The 21885-nt window shown below is 35.9% G+C and overlaps 2 protein-coding genes across 9 annotated transcripts in view; one reads left to right on the top strand and one right to left on the bottom strand.

The window, feature by feature from the left end:
- Nucleotides 1-5923, bottom strand: part of LOC137299198 (vacuolar protein sorting-associated protein 8 homolog) — a 32037-nt gene extending 26114 nt beyond the window's left edge. The window contains exons 1-6 of the mRNA XM_067831773.1: nucleotides 5843-5923; nucleotides 1652-1720; nucleotides 1208-1350; nucleotides 891-978; nucleotides 674-706; nucleotides 216-270 (exon numbers count right to left, since the gene is read on the bottom strand). Of these exons, the coding sequence (XP_067687874.1) occupies nucleotides 216-270; nucleotides 674-706; nucleotides 891-978; nucleotides 1208-1350; nucleotides 1652-1720; nucleotides 5843-5908 (454 nt within the window). The 5' untranslated portion in view covers nucleotides 5909-5923. The remainder of the gene's footprint in view (nucleotides 1-215; nucleotides 271-673; nucleotides 707-890; nucleotides 979-1207; nucleotides 1351-1651; nucleotides 1721-5842) is intronic.
- Nucleotides 5924-6172: 249 nt separating this feature from the next.
- The window catches only part of LOC137298325 (thioredoxin domain-containing protein 6-like), a 36342-nt gene continuing 20629 nt past the window's right edge, over nucleotides 6173-21885 (top strand). For 3 of the 8 annotated variants that reach the window (XM_067830534.1, XM_067830533.1, XM_067830532.1), the window contains exons 1-6: nucleotides 6173-6269; nucleotides 12308-12434; nucleotides 14383-14486; nucleotides 14958-15029; nucleotides 15177-15293; nucleotides 15769-15850. In XM_067830534.1, the coding sequence (XP_067686635.1) occupies nucleotides 12344-12434; nucleotides 14383-14486; nucleotides 14958-15029; nucleotides 15177-15293; nucleotides 15769-15850 (466 nt within the window). In that variant the 5' untranslated portion in view covers nucleotides 6173-6269; nucleotides 12308-12343. Of the gene's footprint in view, nucleotides 6270-9423; nucleotides 9465-12307; nucleotides 12435-14382; nucleotides 14487-14957; nucleotides 15030-15176; nucleotides 15294-15768; nucleotides 15851-17029; nucleotides 17066-18546; nucleotides 18631-21885 lie in introns of all 8 variants that reach the window. The other 5 variants (XM_067830536.1, XM_067830529.1, XM_067830535.1 and 2 more) reach the window with 5 other exon arrangements.

The raw sequence follows: 21885 nt of genomic DNA, 5'->3' as shown, positions 1-21885 counted from the left end.
AGAAGTCACACATCAATTCTATTAAGTTCATATTCTACCATGGCTACATGAAATGTTTGAATTTGATTGGTCAATCAGTAAAATCAGACGGTATCAATTTGGATTGAAAATGCAGTGAGTAAACATTTGGCCTATCCACATGCATCTGAAGAGTGGCATTAGTTGCCTTAAAAACACACATGACAATTCATTTTCTTGCAATCACTTTAACTTACCAAACACAAGGACAAGACCATGGGAAGTGCCAATAGCAATCAGAGCTGAGACAGTCTGAAAGACAACAGAAGCAAATACATGAAACAAATGTCTTATACCATGACTGACATTCAACTTTTGTACAACTTTTGAGTTTTATTAATTCCTTGGTTTACGAACTCCTGCAACGCAAAATGATAAAAGATTCTATTTTCTTCAACAGTCTCTTATTAATGAAAAACACCTTTTTAATTGAATCTCTAGTAAACACAAGGTTAGCCTTTAATTAGTTGTCTTAGACTTGTAATATGGTGTACTCTAGCTCCCATGAGTAGTGTATTTGGTATAGTCTAGCACTTCACTATTCTAATCCCAAATCAATTAGATGTGTGCATTTTTCAAAACTTGAAAAAAGACCACCATCACATTATTATAGTGTAGTAACCAAGGGTATTGACCAACACATATGGACACTTACTATAGCTGTTGGCATCCCTGCATCAACACGATCCTGGAAGGAGAACATTGAAGTGTCAGCAAAGTATGCAATATCAAGAACATTTCACACAACAATGTTTCACATGTGAATGGTATTAACTGAGGGATATTTCAATCATGGAGTCAGTTAAGTTGGAGAATCATTACAACAATAAATAACTAATGTCACAGTATTAGAAATCAGAGTGATAACTTACTGCAGCAGACAGGATTTGTGCTGATATGTTCTTCAACTTGCTTGGCTTGAGTACAGAGCCATGAATTGGCTTAGAAGTCTTTTTACCTCTGCAAATATTTATGCAAAGATCATTAGCATTATTATTCTGTACATCTGAGGCTCAGTGGCAAGACTAGTGTTCAAAGTGTCTACTTGGCACACCATAACTTAGGATTTGAGTCATGGTCCAGAAGAACTCTGGTCCCTTGATTATTTACAGACTGCCACCTTATAGCTGGAATATTGCTGTGTTGAACAACAAACCATACAACTAACACTGGAAACGTGCGAACTCACCTGTCTCGCCGTTGACGAGGTCGGTCATTGAGGTAACTATCTTGTGAACTGATAGAGGAGGTTTCCCCTGAATCAGCCTTAAATAGCTGGACGGCACTAGGTGGTATCTCTTCTTCATCCAAGACGGAGGATGAGTCATCTGGCTGTGATGGACATTACAAGACTCATAACAGCATTCCAGGAGACCAGTATTACAAACAGGTACTGTTAGCTAAGTTTTGCCATTTTCCTTTCCCATATATTTTAAAATTGTTTTTAAAATACTATTGATATTTATGATAGCAGGTGGTGATACATTAGCAGGTAACACTTATGACGTAATAAATAGCTACAGCTAGCTGTTACATGTTCCTTTTGAACTTGAACTTAGTTCTGACGGTTATTTGTGAACAGATGTTCATAACACATATTTTACAAAGATGTATAAATAAAATGTGACCAAACCTCATTGAGAATGCTTTCCAGTGTTGGTGTGCTTTCTACAGCTGGAAGATCCAATTCAGCATCGTCCAGCTATAAAACAAATATGTAGCATACATTAGAACTGATGAACAAGCATGGTGAAGTGGGAGTTGATGATGATTTTAGGAAAGGATCATCAGGGATTTCGTGCATGAAGAGTGGTTCTGGTACCTGCTGGTCACAGACTTCTGGCAGACATCACAGGATTCAATGTACTGTCTAATGTCACTTGACACTGGGGGCCAGAACACAGTACTCTTAGCACACTGAAGGCAAGAATTGATCCCCATGTGTACTACATGGAGTTTCCTCTTAAACCCCTCACACAGAGGCTGGAATTACAACATGTGGTCCACAGAGTATCAATCCATCACAGGCTATGGTCTGTGATATTCATGTAGTTCTGAATCCTATGTAGGAGATTTTGAAGTCGAGTAGGCGCCTTTGATAAGGGTTTCTTCACTATGGCAACAAGTCTGTGATATTCATGTAGCTTGTGAGGCTTGTGATTTGTAATGACTGTTGCATGGCAGGCATAAGCATACTGGTGGAATTTCTGTAAGCTGAAAACTGCAGTAAGCAATTCCATTTCAATGTGTGCATAGCGGTTCTCTGCATCAGTCAGCGACCAACTGACATGGGTGACAGGGCTACCTTCCTGTAGCAGTACTGAGCCAAGACCATATTCGCAGGCATCAATCTCCAGTGTGGCTGGCTAAGCTGGGTCATAGAATGATAGCACCAGAGTAGATGACACCAAGGACTTCACCTAGTCAAGGAAATCTTATTGAGACTAGGACCATGTAGTGACTTCTCAATTGTGGGGGAAATTCGGCCAGATAGTTAACTAGTCAAAGCAAAAGGCATAATTCTTAAGTGTTGGTAAGGGCAGGCATCTCATGGATGGCTCTAACCTTTTCTGGATCAGACAAGAGTCCTTCCTTTGTTATCACATGATCCATGAATGTGCTTGCCAAGTCTTATCTACAACTTCATTAGGTTCTGTCGAATGTTATCTATCAACATTTAGCAAGGGATTTCTGGAGATTTTCATCACGTTCAGTGATGTATTTTCCATGTATGAGTACATAATCAGCAAGACATATGATGCCAGGAAGTCCATCTAGGGCTTCAGAGAGTTGGCGTTGGATTATCTCAAAGGAGACATTCAGTCCAAAAGGAAGTCAAAGTCACCTGTATCTTCCACAGCAGGTCTGAAAAGTAGTGAGTAGGCTAGAGTCTTCAGCAAGTAAATAGTGCCAGTATCCAGATGAGAGATCTACTTTTGAGGAGATGCGAGATTGTCTGAGTTAGTTAAGAGTATTCTCAAGGACAGGAAAAGAATAGTGCTCTCTATGTAGAGCTTTATTTAGTTCTTATGGGTCAAGGCAAATCCTGAGATCACCCGAACATTTCTGAGTAATGGCAACTTGGCTTATCACAGATCAGCTATATCGTAATATTAGCTTATTACGCTAATCATGCCAAGTTTCAGCATATGATCCCGTTCAGCCTTCAGTCTTGTGTTGGATTACAGTCACAGATAAGACATGAGATGCTCCAGGATCAATAGTGAAGATTATGTCACTGTCTTCAACTTCCATACAGCACTGTACGGGCTCTGAAAACACGCAGTCTTCTCCGTCTGAAGAACAGTTATCAGCAGATTCCACATTGCTGACATTTTCGGTCTTATTTCTCAACAAGTGACATCTGAGTGCAATACGGTTCTTGTCTTTCCTGAAATTGGGTACTGTTCTTTCACCATGAGATGATTGAAAAGATTCTCCTTCCTTTTGATGTCTACTATTGAATACAAAATGTTCACTGGTCTCAATGACTTTTCAAGAATCTGGTGCACAGTTCTGTTTTCTTCAAGAGTAGTGAAGTGAAAACCATTATTCACCTTTAAGGTGTCGACACCTGGTGTGTTTAGAAACACTTGATACTCACAAGGAGACAGAGTTTAGTGAGCATGCAGTTGTTCCTCTTCTGACAAAATGTTTTCAATTCTCTGCAGCGTTGGAGTCTAGATTAAGAGGGTTTGGGAGACTTATCTTGCTAACAGGTTTAGGGGAGTGAGCAAGTTGTGCTTGTTCTTCACCCTCGTCAGCAATGTCAGAAAGAGACAGGAGAATGCTGGCAAAACATGTGGTCTGCTGTTAAGAGAGTTCAACATGTGAGAAGAGAGAGACAGATGTCACTACTGAGAGTGAACTGACATAGGCGATATGTTCGTAGCCACACGCTGCCACCATGTTACATGTTTATAAGTGTGTGGTACCTGACACAAACAGGATACTTCAGTAAGTGGAATAGAACAATTTTCTAGTGTATGAGCTTCTTTACTCCAACAGACATGACAAACTGGACCTTGCTGTGCTCATTAGTCAAAGGGGCATAACTTGCATACTCTTATTTGACTGCATACCACGTAACAAGTTGCAATTTATGCCACATTATTTGCAACAGACATGAAGATTAAATATCAGTAAACTGGAAATATATATAAAATGCCAAATGTCAGTAGGAGTTCATAATCCTGATAGCCATAACATAAACTACACACGGGTTATATGATGTGGCCTGCCTTTTGAATACAGCACCATAAACTTTAAAAACACGTCATAATACTCCTTTACGCAATAATAGGTGATTTTGGTCCAAAGCATGTTCTCAAAACAATGCCCTATGACGCTGCCATAGCAACAAGGTAGACAAACTGAGAGAGTGCATATAAGCTCTGCTCACTGATGTTTCATCTCTAGGAGCTATGTCATGGCATAAGCCCAACAATATTGCAAGTTTCCAGTAGTTGTTCACCACTGAATGCACAATTTTCGCAAGCATTAATTTAGAATTTTTTTCTTTTGACTAATATGCTAATGCTAATATTTCTTTGTATTAAGAGGTGCTGAGGTGTAATATTGTGTGTAATTTTATATTTTTTATAATATAATAATTAGTAACAATGCGTTACACCGGTCACATTCTGCCATATTCTATTATTCACAGCGTAGGTCAATTTATCTTATCTATCGAATTATCTAAATATATTTCATATTTTGGTTTCAACATAACTATTAGGACCAAATGAATTATAAATGTTAACTAATATACATATATATTTTTTCATTCAGTAAATTGCACCATTACACTGAAATGGTGTTTATTACTATTTATTTTTCAAAGCAGTAAGAATGCATTACACTGGACACATCAGCAATCAGCAATTTTTGGGGCATTTCGGTCAATGTATTTTGTTTATTAGAATTATTTCAAGGGTTTAGGTTTAGGTTAAGGTTAAGGTTTAGGTTTAGGTTTAGGGTAAGGGTTAGGGTTAGTGTTAGGGTTAGGCTTAGGGTTAGGCTTAGGGTTTAGGGTAAGGGACCTAATTCAGTATAGTAGGTAGAAGTCTCGTGAAAGGAATGAGTACCATTTGTTGTTTTTCCCATTGCATTTTTAATGCTGTTTTTTTTTCGTTGTTGTTTTTTCACACGGAAATGGGAGACCAAAAACCAAAAGTTAAATACATGATAAAATGTTTAGTGCAGTAATTGTGGGCTAATAGAAATGGGCCTTGAACTTGCACTCAAGCCACTTTCACATGCTGTCTATATTTAGTAATGATTTGAAGTCTACCACACACTTATGCCGTAACTTGATATGCTTATGTATCTTTCATATATTAGCACGATCCACATTATCCCTACAAAACGTTTCTGTCACAAAACCATCAAATGCTTTTTACAAGCACATCATTCATGCATGCACCATGAAATTGAGTCTAACGCCTGACGTCTACAACTGTTTCCATTTGGAGCCATATCGGCACCACATGGTATTTTGTAGATTACAGGATGGGACGAGTGTGCTAACGAAAAATTCATAAAGAAACCAAAAAAAATATTTCACTATGCGACTGTTGGAGCCACTCTAACGGGCTGCGCAGCACACCCAACGCAAGAACATTTGCAATCCCGCGGGATCCTTAATAGGAAAAGACGAGGAGAAAAACCAGCCCCTCCCCTCTTCAACTTCAAGTGCAGCGCGCACCTGTCGAAGATCGGAGTTCGCTATCTGGTATAGACATTCCCAACCCTGCACTCTCTATGAAATGACAACACCTCAAGGGGTTCCGGTTTTTATATGAAAGCAATGCTTCATACTCACTTCATCAATGTCAAAGTTGATAAGATTTGAGCTGGCATCAGTCGCAGATCTAGCATCGTCTGCCATTTTTTAACATTTTCCTTACCACTTCCTGTTTAACTGAGTTATGTCCCATGCATCAACAGTTGCAAAAATATGAAATACGCATTTATATTTATATCATAAATAGACTGTCTTTTTTAAATGTTTCCGATTTATAAAAAGCAAAATATATATTTTTCCGGAATAAAATATATCAACTTATGGTTTTAAAGCCATGGACTAACTTGAAACATTGCATATACCTTTTCCGTAAACGACGGAACTGCAATTTGAATTCCGGAAGTTGTCGTTACTCGGCAAACGACGCTTGTAAACATAGTGTCAAGAAAGACGACTGGTGAAGTTTCAGGTCTTCATCTTCATGCAATAATATCTCTACATCTAGGTATGCGTGCTTTAAAATATTCATTATTCAGACACATTTTTGAGTCCATTTAATGTGATAAACCTTTCATTTAAACAGCTCATTCCATTTGAAATTTATAACCATTAGAATGCTTCGTAATTGCAGATTTTAGGATCGAGTTGCTTAGATTTCTGCTTTATGAAATTAGAAAAAAAAAATCGCTTTTCAAAGTTAAACATTGCTTACCGACTTCATCACAATGAAATATTATATTATGTGTTATACAAGGCACTGTAAGTGATATTGGTAGAAATAATTGTAGTGTTAACGTTGATATCTTGCTTAGTTCAGCTAGCAGGAACACGATGTTTAGCTAGCTGAACTATATCTTGCCATGATTCTGCTGATGCGTTTATCAAACTGACATTAACAATTCATGAATATTTAATCACCTCTACTTGTCCAAACTGATACAAAGGTTTATATGAAAAGTTCATGTTTGTAAATAATAACTAGTTGGTCCCAATGCCACTAAAATCTGCTCCAAGTCTACAAACATTTTGAAAAAATCTAAAGACAGATCTGTTTGAAATTAAATAGACTAAACTGCACAAGCACCTGTGATCAGTCTAGCTAGAAATCAGAGCTACAGAAGTAGATTATATAGCATTATTGGTTTTGATATAGTTAAATGACGTATAGATTCCTATGATAAAATATTTCCATCAATAATACTAATGTATGTACCATGTTAAGTGCTATGCTCATGCAAGCCCCCTTGCCCACTACCCTTCCCCAACAAATTTATACTTGGACTCTCTATTATCACGGCAAATGAAAAACATCGGAAAATCAGAAACTCTATGCCCCACATCGGCTGTTTACACATGCAAAGTACATAAAAAAGCTTCATTGCTCTTGAAAAAGTCATTTATTTCATTGAAAATTCATGTCTAATCTTGGAAATATTGAAATATTCATAATTTCGGCAACTTCTGACTTATATGACACAAGGATGACTCCTACAGCCATTACATCTAGAATGAATCAAAACTTACTTCATCAACAGTATTCAGGCGACAACTAGAAGATCATTTGCATATTTCTTGCTAAAAATATAACATGAAGTGACATATTATGCAACTTCACTCTGCACATGGCAGCTAACTGTATGATACATTTTAAGGTGGCAAAGCAATATTTTGTTACATTATCGTGACCCTGTATCCAAATGAATAGAAGTTTCAGATGTTTTGGTTGAAAACATGATAATATTACTATTGTGAATGAAATTCCCAGGTAATTTTTAACAATTCGTTACGTGTCTTAGTTAACGTTTGATATGGTCATTTGTATCTCCTGCCATAGTGTGAAAATATAAAGCAATACCACGATGTCGCAATCATTTTGAATGAGTTGTGATTATGTGGCACATTGTTTGTGACAGAAATGAAGACTATACATCAGTCAACTGAAAATATATATAAAATGTCAAATGTCAGTAGTCGTTAATAATCCAAATGCCGACAACATTAACTACCTTGATAGTAGAGGGTCCCATGATATAGATCAGTCTGTAAGTAATCTTATATGCATCCCCGTATAAACCCTAAAAGAACAAAAATGAACTCTACAAAATAGAAATTATATGGAAGAAAGGATTCCAGACTAACAAGGGGCTTATTACATCTTTCTTCTTAAGTTTGTTTCCTCAACTGCAAAAAGAGCTATAGTTTTGCCTAGACTTGTTTCCAGCTAATAACTTGCAAACTGGTATCCATGGATTATTGTACTTAGTTTGGATTAGTGCATAGACCACCTGGCCTAATCACTGTGCTCACAAATTACAAGCCAGTTGTGACCCAGTGTTTGGACAGGAGACATTTGCAGCAACAAATCACATGTTGTCACCTCTGTAGAAGTATATCAGATATTGTCTGAAACATTTGTTTGAAATCATTTAAATTTGAGGTAAGTGTGGATTGAATGATCTATGATATATTTTCATGTTTCATATGTTTTCCTGGAATAGTATCAATGGAATATGAAATCTATAGTTAAGGCAAGAACACTGTGAAACATGTTAAGATTCTGTGTTCGAAATTCACTGTTTTAGCAAGTAGCAAGTACTTGCTACTTGGTTCAAAAATAGGTAGCAAAATCCCTTACCAGGTAGCAGCATTCTTTTGTATTGGTGTTAATTCCTCCGTCCAAGTCCCATTACTGTCTTTGGCCATATGGAACTGTATTAGGTCTCCTTGTACTAGCACCGAATGCTTTATCATCCTTATGCAGGAAATGACAAATGTCCATTGTCAAACATCTGTTATATCGGTTATATCTGTCACAATTACTGTGACCAACAAAAGTTCCAATGAGCACTTTTGGGAAAGTGAAACACCATCATCAGTAAGTTTACGAGTGAAATTGCATGAATGAAGATCTATCCTTTGAACATGTCAACTAACTGATAAACAGTAGCAGTTACAATAAAAATACCAAGTAGCAAGTTGTTGTGACTGTGTCCTTTCTTCAGGTAGCAAAATAAGATTTTAGATAGAAAATTTACTACCTCAAAGTGTTAATTTCAAACCCTAAGATTCTTATACCCTACTCAAAACTAATGTAAATACTTCATGAAAGAACTGACAGACCCATTTGCCCAATGGAAAGAATATAGACTTTATCATTGTTATTTATAGTTATTTCAGGTTATCAGTTAATCAACGACATCATTGAATTCTTACATATAGTCATCTCTACCTCACAAACCTCTTTGTATATCCAAAGATCCATGTATATATTGCAATATCGAAATTAAAAGAAATATACATGGCCATTTGGACAATGCTTAAAGAAAAATGTGTGCATGATAAACATGCATTTTGCCCTTATGTGAATGAAGCACATCACAAATACATGGATCAATGCTGTGTTTTCTGTAACACGTGAAAGCAAATATATATTTAAAGTGTCTTGATAGTAGAATGATTCTACTGAAGATATTACAAAGACTGATTACTGCTTCATTTGCCTTCTGACTTTCTATGTCATATGCTTGTAACTTTCCATATTCAGTGCTCATCTGCCTTACCATGTTTCCTTGCAACTTGTACATTTTGCACATAGATACTGAATACTGGTAATATCCATCTCTGTGCATTAATTTCATCCTTTCCCTTATGCTCTTTAGACATCCTTGTTGGCGTAGATCCTACCTGAGCTTCAACCATGGTAAATCTTTGGCTGTTCATTTCACCATTTCTTGTTTGCATGGTTGCTACTGACAGTTGTTTTCAGATAAGATGGAATTGTGATGATGGATTTGATCCCATTATCATAAAAAGTATTCAGTTTGATACAAAACTTTCTTTTTCAACACGTTTGATTGAAGTGTCTGCAATTTCTTGGAATGTTTTCATATTTTTTCCCTTTTGATGCATGTGATGATGTATTTTGTCTTATAAGTTTCCTTAGAAGATGTTTTGCTTTAGTAAACACACCATAATTATCCTTTCAAAAAGTTTTGCTCATTAAAGTTTCAACATTCTTAGAATCATTGGTGCAGGAATCCAGCTTTATAATTTATAGATGTGTTTAGTTTGACAAAATATTCTTTGTAATTGAATACTCCAAGGTAACAATATTTTTTATTCCTTTTATTTTCAGTCAATGCTGTGTGCTACTTGTTGCTTTTCATATGAATTAGATGTGCCTCCATGTTGTGAACAGTAATTGTAACCTGACTTTCCTTTTGCACGTTATGATTATGCACAGTCTATGAATGCTCATGGAAACAAATGACTTCGGTGTATATGCCGTGATATTCTACTGACAGAATCCGGAACCATTTTGTAAAGCATACAGTGTACTACAATAATTAAGGGACTGTTCATAATTTATTGCTAGAGAGGTGCGTGCGTGCGTGCGTGCGTGCGTGCGTGCGTGCGTGCGTGCGTGCGTGCGTGCGTGCGTGCGTGCGTGCGTGCGTGCGTGCGTGCGTGCGTGCGAGCACTTTGAAGTGCTTAAGTTGGTAAAGGTGTATATGCATAACTATTCATGTACATACACAGAGGACTTAAGCATGGATATAACCAATTTATTACCCACACTAAGTGAGTGTACAGTCCGAAATTTTGAAGTTACCTGAAATGGGATTTGTAAGTTTCTCTTTCCTTAGAATTATCCCTTGAAATCACTTTCAGCAAAATTTAATGTATGCACCATATTATAATTGAACATTCTAGACAAAATGTATTACACTCGATCCAAGCTTCAGAATAATATCAAACATTGCAGAACATCCTGATGGCATGCCTTTGTACAATGGTGTCTGGATTACATAAACATTAGTGTTGAGTGTTTTACACATGCTTCTTGATGATTTTTATTTCTTGCATATATGAACCATAAGTATGATACTGCATTGTTTATTTTTCATGACTACTCCATTTCTCAGAATATAAAGATTGTCATATACAGTCAAGCACCATTGTGTCAAACTCTGATAACTCAATATTTTCGGTTGTCTTGATATGACATCTCGGCCTATGCAAAATTCTTCATAATTTATCAGTAATTTGAAGCTCTTTTAAAAAATTCAATGCAGATGTCTCAATAATTTTTCTTGGCCTCATGAATATCAACACAGTGGTGCTTGACTGTATCTTAATCCTGTTGTGATCTGTGGAAGAAAACTATGCTGTTTTATTTACATCAGTAGCCTTTTGTAGACACAAATGTACTCTTGCTGCCCAAGGTCATAATGGATTGTCTTAACAAGTCTGTTTTCATGATGGATGAAACCAATTTGAGTTTTGTTGTGTGTCCCACATCATTAGAACCAGTAGCAACTGCATTGTGACTTTTGGGTTATCTAAATCCACTACCATGGTATACAATAGAGTAACTCCTGAAGATTTGTAGTAACAGTAAAGGGGAACATTTGTGCATGCAGAAAGGCACCTAGAGTATACAGAAAGTTACTTAAGAGTCTGTCTGTGTTACATACATAAAGTACATAGGCAACAGTGGTGTATACAGAAAGGTACCATTTATTATCACTGCACTTCCTGTCCCGACAACTTCAGGTCCCATCAGAGGCCAGTATTTTGTTGAACCAGTGTTTCCCTGAGTTACATGACATTTGACCTTTATCCTAGCCTGTCTTGGGACCGTACAGACCTCGTTACCGTCGCAACAAGGTATCCCTGCATGGGTCACAAATTTACATGCCTAGAGATCCTACAAAGCCAGCATCCTGCACAGACTGCACTAGGCATGACTAGATATATAGGATTTAGAATTTGTATTTCTGAGATTGATTAGATTTCAGAAACAAAGCTATTATGAGACTGCTTTTTCTTACATGACTTAGTGAGAAGACAGCGTTCAATACTTTCACGATCATAGTTAGATCTTATGAGGCTGAGAATATTGTTGATTGACTAAAGTCTAGGAAAGCATGACAAAATATTCATTAGCATGACACATAGCATGGATAATGTTACTCAGTGCTTAAAAAGAAAATTTACTTAAACCACATTAGTCTCATATCAAGCATGAACTTGATTGATGTTATAGATATAATATAGGTTACAATTTAAGGCTTGTTTGTTTGAATGATGCAGAGAATTTAGAAACGTCTTGAAAAGAAGCATGCTTCATATTTTCCCATTGTAAATGACAAATATTCAGTCTAAAGTTCTTATGGAGTAGAATGTTGTTACACATCATAATGTCTTACTCTGATTTCAGCTTGAGTGAAGTCTTTTGTAAAGTCAGAGAAAACTAACAATGAATGAATCCTTGAATTTGATAAATAAGCATGATCAGAAAACAAAATCATTTCAAGGCACCAGCATGGAAAATTAATCATTATTTGTGTGGTAAGAAATACATGTGCACGCTTTTCATGATTGTAACAATGATATGAAACAGTGTAAGGGTCCCTCATGAATTATTATGTATTTGAACAAATAGCCTTGCAGTAGCCTTGACAAGACAGATGGTTTCAGTGTTTGATAGGGGTGTCAGGCCATTTCATTGGCTTACAGTGTTGACATGTTCTTCTTCAGGGTGCAGAGGAAGATAAGAAGAAGAAGGCAGCCAAGATGGCAAGACGGAAGCAGGAAATACAGCTCCAGCAGGAGATTGAGACAGCAGAAGAGTGGGAGGAGATGATTGCCAAAGAGGGACTATGGGGTAGGACCATATTAGCACAAGTGTTGGACATTAGAGAGCTGCCATAAGTAAATTATGAGACTAAATGCAATATGTTTTATAAATATATATACATAGTAATTAATCTGCATATATATTCATGAATACATTATCATGGTTGATATCAAGAAATTGATAATTGATATAATTCCTTATGCTGAAAACATTTAAATGATATTTTCTTTAAAGCAGGAATAGCAATACATTGCAGACAAGGTTGCTGATAGCTCAATGACAGTGCCTTTAGGGAACTTAACAAAATAACACTAACTATAATCAGTTTGCAGTGAAAACGTACCCATGAATTTCACTTTAAACAAAAAAGTAGACCAAATTAAGTGAAATTAAGATAGTGAATTCTCATAATTTTACATCACCAATTGAAAGTTCAAGCCTCAGAATTTTATTCATCTTAGGATATAACTTGTTCAACAAACACTCAAATCGTTTTTGGTACTTTGTATTACAAGGGGGTAAGTGTAGTAGTTTGAACAGGGAAACAAATGCACGTGCAGGACGTGATTAGTGTCAAGTTAGATCAGGCCTTCTTTTTCTTGGTGTTTCATTTAATGTGCATACCCCCATGTAATGCATACAAATAAAGCAATTTGACACTATGATTGTTTGTTAAACAACTTTCATCCTATGGTGAATAAAATTCTGAGGCTTGAAAGTTCAGTTGGCAGGTTAAATTATGAGGATTCGCAATCTTAATTACACTTTATTCAATTTACTTTTTTGTTTAAATTCGTCAGTATGTTTCCACTGCAAACAGACTATACTGTATTAGATAAACAACAAACTAGTTCCATTAGTACTATGGTTACTCTGACCTCAATTTATTAATTGAATTCATCAAGGAATACGGTTTCGATCACTGAATATGTGAGTGAATCGTAACAGGACTAATTAGATTTTAAGCATTCTTCATCATATGTCTGTCACTGAACCAAGGCAGAGTTTTGGATTCTTTTGGCTTTTTCTCATACACCATCACAGGTCATCCACAGAATTTTCAGGCTGCATATGCCATATAAAAAACAGTTGTGACCAGTCAGATAGCACCAAACACAATTTTGTTCAATAGCCAGGTATATGATCAGGCTGTGACTCAGTGATTGTATGACCCGTGAAGATCCAGAGTAGAACAGGTCTTCACCAACCCATGCTTCCCACAAAAGGCAACAATATTTGCTGTAAGAGGCGTCTGACGGGATTGGGTGGTCAGACTCGCTGTCTTAGTAGACACACATCATAGATTCTCACGTGTGCAGATTGATGCTTATGCTGTTGATCACTGGATTGTCACATTATTTACAGACCGTCCACATATAGCTGGAATATTTGCTGAGTGCAGCATAAAACTAAATTCGCTCACTGACTCACTCTGTGATTATAATGTATCAGACATTTACTACTCACCTGTGGAAGATACTGCAGTGTAATATTATTGTAGCAATATCATTGTTAGATTTGGGTGAAATTTTGAGTGGGTCCAAGTTGATGAAAATAATGTCTCTGGACCCCCTCCAATGTTAAATAGATGGGCAGATGTAAAATAGAGGGGGTCCTCACTGAATTTGATGAGTCAAAACACTCCAAAGCCCTCTCTTGAGCCAACACTGCATTATTACACTAGTGTAATACTGCTAGACGCATGACCTCATAACACGTCACAGCTGACGCTGTTGCAATGGTACTAGACCTTACTGGACTCGCAAAAGCTGGGGATCTTAAACCTGTAGGCAATTTCACCGCAGTTTCTATCAATTTATGTTGGGCAGTAATAAACAGAATACTAGCTGTGAAATACCATTTCATTTCGCTTTCACTCATTTGATACCAAATTATTAACTCATTTAATAATAATGGTGTTACACGTAAGGTCATTTAGTAACCTCTGTGTATTGAAGCTGTTGTTATATTTCAGTGGTGGATGTGTACCAAGAATGGTGTGGCCCATGTGCAGCTATGGTTGGAAATTTTCGTCGGTTGAAAAATGAGTTGGGAGATGACCTGCTCCACTTTGCTGCAGTATGTATACAGATGCTGTACCATAAGCATATATAAGATTGTAAAAGCTATTTTATGGAAGTGCATGAATGGACATTATCATCACTGGACAGACAATAAAATGTTAACGTCATTGTTGTAGTATTTTAGGTGGCATTTTTAGCAGATGCAACATTTCTTTAAATTTGGTTGACAAATGCAGCAAAGACATAAGGAATTTTCACTTTTGCTGTTCATTAGTAAAGTTCAACATTTGTAAAGTTTTAAATATAAAATTGCTGACATGATGTAGCATTTGTTGGTAAATATATAAGGGAGTACTGAATTAGAACAAATAAAAAGTGCTTCAGTAGTAATTATCAAATGATAAAGGGCGTACAAGTAGTTTTGTAATGTACCATACAATTGATGTCACATTGAATGAATTGCAGTCAGTCTAAATTGCAACAACTAGACACTGGCAAGTAATTAAGTAACATTGACTTGTTCCAGGCCAAGGCAGACACAGTGGATTCTCTTGAGAAGTACAGGGGAAGATGTGAGCCATGCTTCCTTTTCTTTGCTGTAAGTATGGAGAGCTGAAGACAGTTTTGTTTCCTGTTAGACTTAAGGGTGTGTGAATATGTCTGCAGATAAATTAGTGTGTGTTAAATCATTTTCCTCGTGACCTTCAGATCAAATATCTGGAACTGACTGATGTTACATTCACAGGGTGGAGTTCTGGTTGCATATGTCCATGGCGCCAACTCTCCGGTTATTCTGAGGACAATCACAGAGCAGTTGAAAGCAGAGCACAAAGTGATAGATGGCAATGGAGAAAGGAAGGAGGTAGGTCGACAGAATGAAACGGTATACAAGAATACTTAGGATGATCAATTTTATTATCGTTTTCTTCTTTGATCGGGATTTAAAGCTTGATGAGCAAAATGCTTTCCTTTGTGTGTTGTGTTTTATTGTTGATTGGAAACAAATGCAAGTTTTGAAAACAAATCAATGATATTTTTTCTTTGTTTACCTGGATGAATGTAGATACAGTAATGACAGCTTGAAACATGCGAAGAATATGCTCAGGGTCCGCTGAAATGAACAAACATATGAACCAAATAACAGGGATTGATTTCCTGCAGATAGCAGGATTTTATTGAATTTATATGATGAACCAGAAGTTTATTCAACTATTTTCTACTGTTCATGTTACTTACTCCCTTATATTCAAGAATACTATACATTAGTTTCAAAGAATATGAATGAAAGTGAAAATATTGAATCAAAATCCTTCATAGAAGTATATATTTGTTTGAAGGTCAAGGACCCTATCATTTCAAATCTGGAGGAGAGAGAGAAGGCTCAATATGATGAGGAGGAGAATGAGAAGGAGGAAGAAGGTATGTCACACACACACACACACACACTCTTTACAGCAATACAAAAAGGACCCAGCTTCCCCTTTACATAACAGATCTGCCCACCTCAGCAGTTGTATGTATCATGTACCGCAAATGTGTGAACATTTAACATTTAGTGATGATTGTTATATTATGAAAAAGATATTGATTCTTATTTTTTTTTAGCATAATCACCATATTTTCATTTCCAATGTGCAATAAGGACACCATCACACAAAAATCCCACTTAAGTCCCCGGTAACTGTGTTGGTAGTGAAAAGTGTGCTATTTAGTACAGCTGGGTTGACTGTGTCCTTGCCTGTGCTGACATCCATCTACAATGTTTGTTTACAGTGTCACCTTGTTAACTCAGATGGAGAAAACTAAATTTGGCTTCAGCTAAATCCTTATTGTCATTATAGTCTGACCACTCTACTTCTCCACGGTAGAGTATTTTGAGAATTTTGAGTTAACAAGATTTCACTCTGTCTAAATAATTTCTGTATGTATGTGCTGATGGCAGTTAGAAACTGAAGCATCAATGAAAGACAGGGATGACTTATTGACATTAACTGCTTAGTCTTTTAATGCAGAATCTGCAGGTTTTGGGTACACTGGTGCTAGGCAAAATCCAAAAAGTACCAAAAAGAGGCATTAAAAGAATAACAAGTTGAACTCCATAAGCCATCATGGTCTTCGGCCCATCTAATTGTGTGTCCTTTTAACTTGCAGAATTTGTTTCCATTGAAATGTGTAACTTATTTCTTTCCTTCAAGATCTTGACTTTCAACTCAGTCAATATCCGATATAAGAAATTGTGAATAGAGAAATGTAAGTTCCTCATTTGGAAATGGCAATGCTGTGTCACAGCAGAGAACACCTCAACTTAATTGGAATTTATTGAGAAGTTAGTCTCTATGAAAAAGGTTTCTTACATATTTATTACATGGAATACTATACAAATGTTTCGAGTGAACAAAGTGAAGTAAGTTTCTGAAGAAGTGGAAAAAATACACTCTGCATTTGTTTTTTCATTTGATGAAAACTTATAAAAAGAATACATACTGGACATTGACTGTATTTCAGTGACATATCTAGCCATTCTAGAGTACAGTATTTCAATACAAGTACTAAACGTTGTGCATCCCCTGTGATTAAGCTGTCCTATGTTTATAACAGTTGCTATGCTTGGAAGAAAATCTACAGCAGAATTAGGTATTTTGTGTGATGCATTCCATGTGATAATTTGTGTGACTGCATGATGTTTTACTAATACCAGTTAATTTAACATGTTACAATGTGCTTACAACAACACACTGTTTGGACTCAAGGCAGACAGAGTTGGTTTGAAATCCAAGCACTAAGATAGTCATAAGTTACTGTTAATGTATGGTACTTATGACTATTTTAGCGCTAAGAGAGCTTTGAAAATCAAGGCCCAGAGTGCTGGTGTACAAAACAACCTTTGCGCTAAGACTACTAAGGCTTTGTTAATGTATAGAAATTCACAGTCACCTTTATAGTGGTAAGATCACTTTGTACAACGGCTCCTAGATTGTTAATGTTATTCACTTTCATCTTACTTGCTCCAGTCTCAGACAGAAGTCTGCTGGTCTAAGGAGAATGTTACTCGTTCTAAACTTGTATCAAAACAATCTAAAGTTATTTATTTTAAATAATGAAAAGGTAAAAAAGGTGCTCTCTGTGCAAATTGTTTGAAAATACACGCTCTTTAACTACACACATCAAATTCTCACTTTACTGGTTACAGACAGAAATAACTGACTCAGTGACTGTATTGACAGTTTTACGTGCATGTGAATAATTAACACTATTAAATTCTTTATGTTCCTAAACAGCAAATGCTCGTCTGTATAATGATATATCGACATCCCAATGTCTATATTTTAGTGTGCTAAGCAACTGGATCAAAAACATGGTGTAATTTACATATTTGAATCAATTTTTCTAATCTGCAAAATCAATTTCATTGATGACACCAAGTAATGGGGATAGAATGTACTGGCACAAAAATATTGTGATACTGCAAACATTTGCTTTTAAAGTAGTACAGTCTAGTGAAAGCGGGAGTTAATTCCCTCTTTGTTTGATATATAATGATGTATATCTCATGAAAGATTTATTTAGAAAATGTTGTAAAGCAATCTGATGCACTACAGTAAGAGTTTAACATGCTATATTTGGGATTACACTTTCTCAATAAAATACAGATTCTAGTAGTTTTGTTGAGTTGAATCCCACCTAGGATTCAAATCCACACCCTGAGAGTCAGGCTCCTAATGGCCAGCACACAAAATCAGCTGTCTGTTCCATTCAGCCACCACAGGGATAGGCAGTTGTCTTTGTGTGCTAATAATTGATTGAATCTGAAGGTGTGTGTTTGAATGCCATATAGGCTCAACCCATCAAAAACACTAGAATCTCTACATTGCTAAGAAAGTGTAATCCCAAATCTCACAAAAACGATAGACGTACTAGAATCTGTACTTTACTTAGAAAAATAATATCCCCGATATAGCACGTTACATTCGACAACTTTCTAGATGGCACTGTTTTCTCATTCAGTAAATGTTGTACAATACATATACATGATATCAGCAGACATTTTTATTGTAATGACAGCTACATTTTAGAGAGTACAGTTGTCATGGCTCATATACATATATTGCTTCCAGAAGATGACGATAATGTCTTAGACTATCGAGGAGAGCGTTGTAACTATGGCGACACTTTGACAATGAGCAGCCAGCTGGAGGAAGGTTGTCTATGTCTACATTAGATATAGTCACACCTGCAAATATTATTTTTATTAGCTGCATGCTTTTCATTTACTTGATGTCAACATTATGCCCTGAAATGTTGTTTTTGTTTACCTATGGAAACTGTAGAGTAGATAATATTTATGTAATCCTGCATCCAGCAGCATACATTCTAAAAAAACCATGTTTTTTAAACATAAAATAGTCATTGTAAGCTATGTATTCTAATATGTATGCCAAATGGTCAAACTGGAGAATAGGGCACTTTCTATCAAAATACTGATGTAAGATTCTTCAAGCACATCAGGATGTCCCCAGCCACTACTTCCACTATTCACATCTAGTCCTAAATTTATATTTTTACACACTGTAGAACCTAATATATTTTGTTGTTCATGTCAGTTTGAAGATACTGCTATCCTATGAACTGCAGCCATGATACCCAGCAACACCTATGGTTAGAGAATCATATCTGATGTGTAAACAGAATACCAATGTAAATTACTCAGATTACTTATTACACCAGTTTTATACTCTTTACAAGACAGACTATGTGATTTTAAGAGGCATAATGGTGAAGACATGCTTATATGATATCTTACACACAACTGCTAAGTATGCATTTTAAGTATACTGTCCATTATTGCACCAGTTCTTGTTTTTATCGTCCTTGCTTTGGGCCAAGTACAAACATCTTTGCTGGGGTTCTTCTCACTTAGCTAGATTTTCAGATATTTTCACTTTTAGATAGTTTACCTTGTACAACATATTAGAAGCTTATAGAGACATAAAGATTTTCCTTACTGTAATTAGTTCAAACTGGAATTGCCGTTTTTTTCTCTCTTTACTTTTTTGATTTAGTAAATGGTGAAAATATTTCACTAAAAAACACTGAAGCTGATTGAAAATAATTTTACTTGACCATCCGCCACTTAGTTCTCACCTACTTCTAGTAATTCAATGTTTTGGAGACTGAGAGAGTTTTGTAATTATAACCAGTTGTTTGCAACACCATTTCAAGACAAAATAATGATTCACTCCATTAAAAGAAGTGAATACACAGGTTGTTTAGCGGCAACAGGTATAGTTTTTCAAAGTTTCTACAACTAGATTAGTCTGTGTAGTTTCAGTTGCTGAATCATATGGATAGAAATAGATTTTCTTTGGGATTTTGTTTTTCTTTTTCTACAAAATAATTTTACAGGCTATAATGCATCATTATATCGCAACATAAATGATCATCCTGGTACAACCTAATTCTATTATCCTGGTACATCTTTACTAATGCATCATCCTGTTACAACATTATTGTATTGTTCTGGTTTTACTTTAGTGTACATCATCCTGGTACAACATAAATCTCCATCCTCACAAAATAATGCATTGTCTTTGTACTGTATAAATATATTATATGTGGAAACATTATTAATGTTTCATGCAAGTACAATATAATGTACCATCCTCACATAGCATAATAATGCATCATCCTGGTACGGTACAACATAAATGTACCATCCTCACTTAGCATAATTCACATGGTACAACATAAATGTACCATCATCACTTAGCATAATTCACATGGCACAACATATATGTACCATCCTCACTTAGCATAATTCACATGGTACAACATAAATGTACCATCATCACTTAGCATAATTCACATGGTACAACATAAATGTATTATCCTGGTGTCACTTAACTGATGCATCAGCCTGGTAAATTTTCATGGTATACGAAGCAATGATATGATCACAGTACAACCTTACTGCCTTGTCTTCCACACATCTAAAGCATCCTTATTGAACATCATCATCTTTGTACATGAATTTTTGTACGTCTTTGTGTACGTCCTTATTGAACATCATCATCTTTGTACATGAATTTTTGTACGTCTTTGTGCATCTTTATTACAACTTAGTACATATAGATCCATAAATATGTCTTCCTAAGATCCAAACTATGATCAGTTTGCTATTTTCACATTAATCCTTTTCAAAGCAGCACTGTTGCTCCACCTTTTCTTCAGTTCTCCCTTCCACACACAGATGACTGACCACACACTCTTAGTGGTCAAGGATTATCCCTATTGCATGAACAACTGTCTTTTGTGGGACAATAAATCTGCTGGTTTAAGTGACCTTGGTGTTAAACCAGTGTTATTTTCTTATGTCATTTTGGTAGGGAATATATAGGAATATACTGGAATAAAAATTCTGCCCATCTGTCTGAAGACATTTATATTCCACCACTATTGGTTAGATTGGTGGATTGATTGTATTTTTATTTTGTTTAAAACTACTGCAATTCGAAAATCAGAACTTATAAAACTTTGTTCATCCAATAACTTGAAAAGTATTGGTCAAAATAGTATAAAATTTCGAAAACAGCTTTTTTTCCCAAAGGAATGGTGAAGTGCAAAGTTTAGGATGATTTATTTTCAAACTTAGATAAACCCAAGGGAATTGTTCAACCAATGACATACATACATTTGAATGGATCATCCACCATATCTATAGATGTTAAGTGCAAAGTCATATTTTGTTATAAAATTTCATCCCTTGTTCTCAGGAAAAAGATCCATGTTAGATTTGTTCAACCAATAACTTGTTCAACTAATTATGCAGTCATTCAATGGATTGTTTTTAAATCTGGGTAATGACTTCTGTATATATATAAGAGAGATGCAGTGCAAAGATACAGATCTTGTATTGTTGTTTAGTCTGAAGTTGTGAAGTTATGATCAGAAGTATAAATGCTCAAATTTTCTTATATGTTCTTGCTATTTTTATGTAAAACTTTTGGGTGTTATTGAGAGTGAAGTGTTAGGATATCATGAAGAAAGACACTCAGATCACTGAAAACAGAAGTTTGCCATGGTCTTACAGTATCACTTATCAAGATATTTCCAAATTCAATCTTCTAACAGGTCTACTCAACATTAGCAAAATCAAAATGAGTTTTATCTGCTGTGAGAGGAGGTTGGTCCTAGTAGCAGGCAGTGCATGTGTCTGCCAGTGCATGTATCTACTTGAAAATTATTTCCTTGATGTTGAATGTTTTATCATCACAACCCTGTTTGAAATACCCTGCATGTGTTTTTGTTGTGTGATAACAACTGACTTTGTTACTTTGAGTTTGATAATTGTTTTGTTACCCAGTCAAAAAGGGTTATTCCTTTATGGAATGCAGTATTTATAACAGTGTCAGTACAAGTATGTGCCAAATTGTTCCAGATTAGCAGTTTGTTAATGT

The sequence above is a fragment of the Haliotis asinina genome, chromosome 10, assembly GCF_037392515.1.
Source record: "Haliotis asinina isolate JCU_RB_2024 chromosome 10, JCU_Hal_asi_v2, whole genome shotgun sequence".
Taxonomy (NCBI): Eukaryota; Metazoa; Mollusca; class Gastropoda; order Lepetellida; family Haliotidae; genus Haliotis; species Haliotis asinina.
This window is presented reverse-complemented; position numbering and strand designations above follow the sequence as displayed.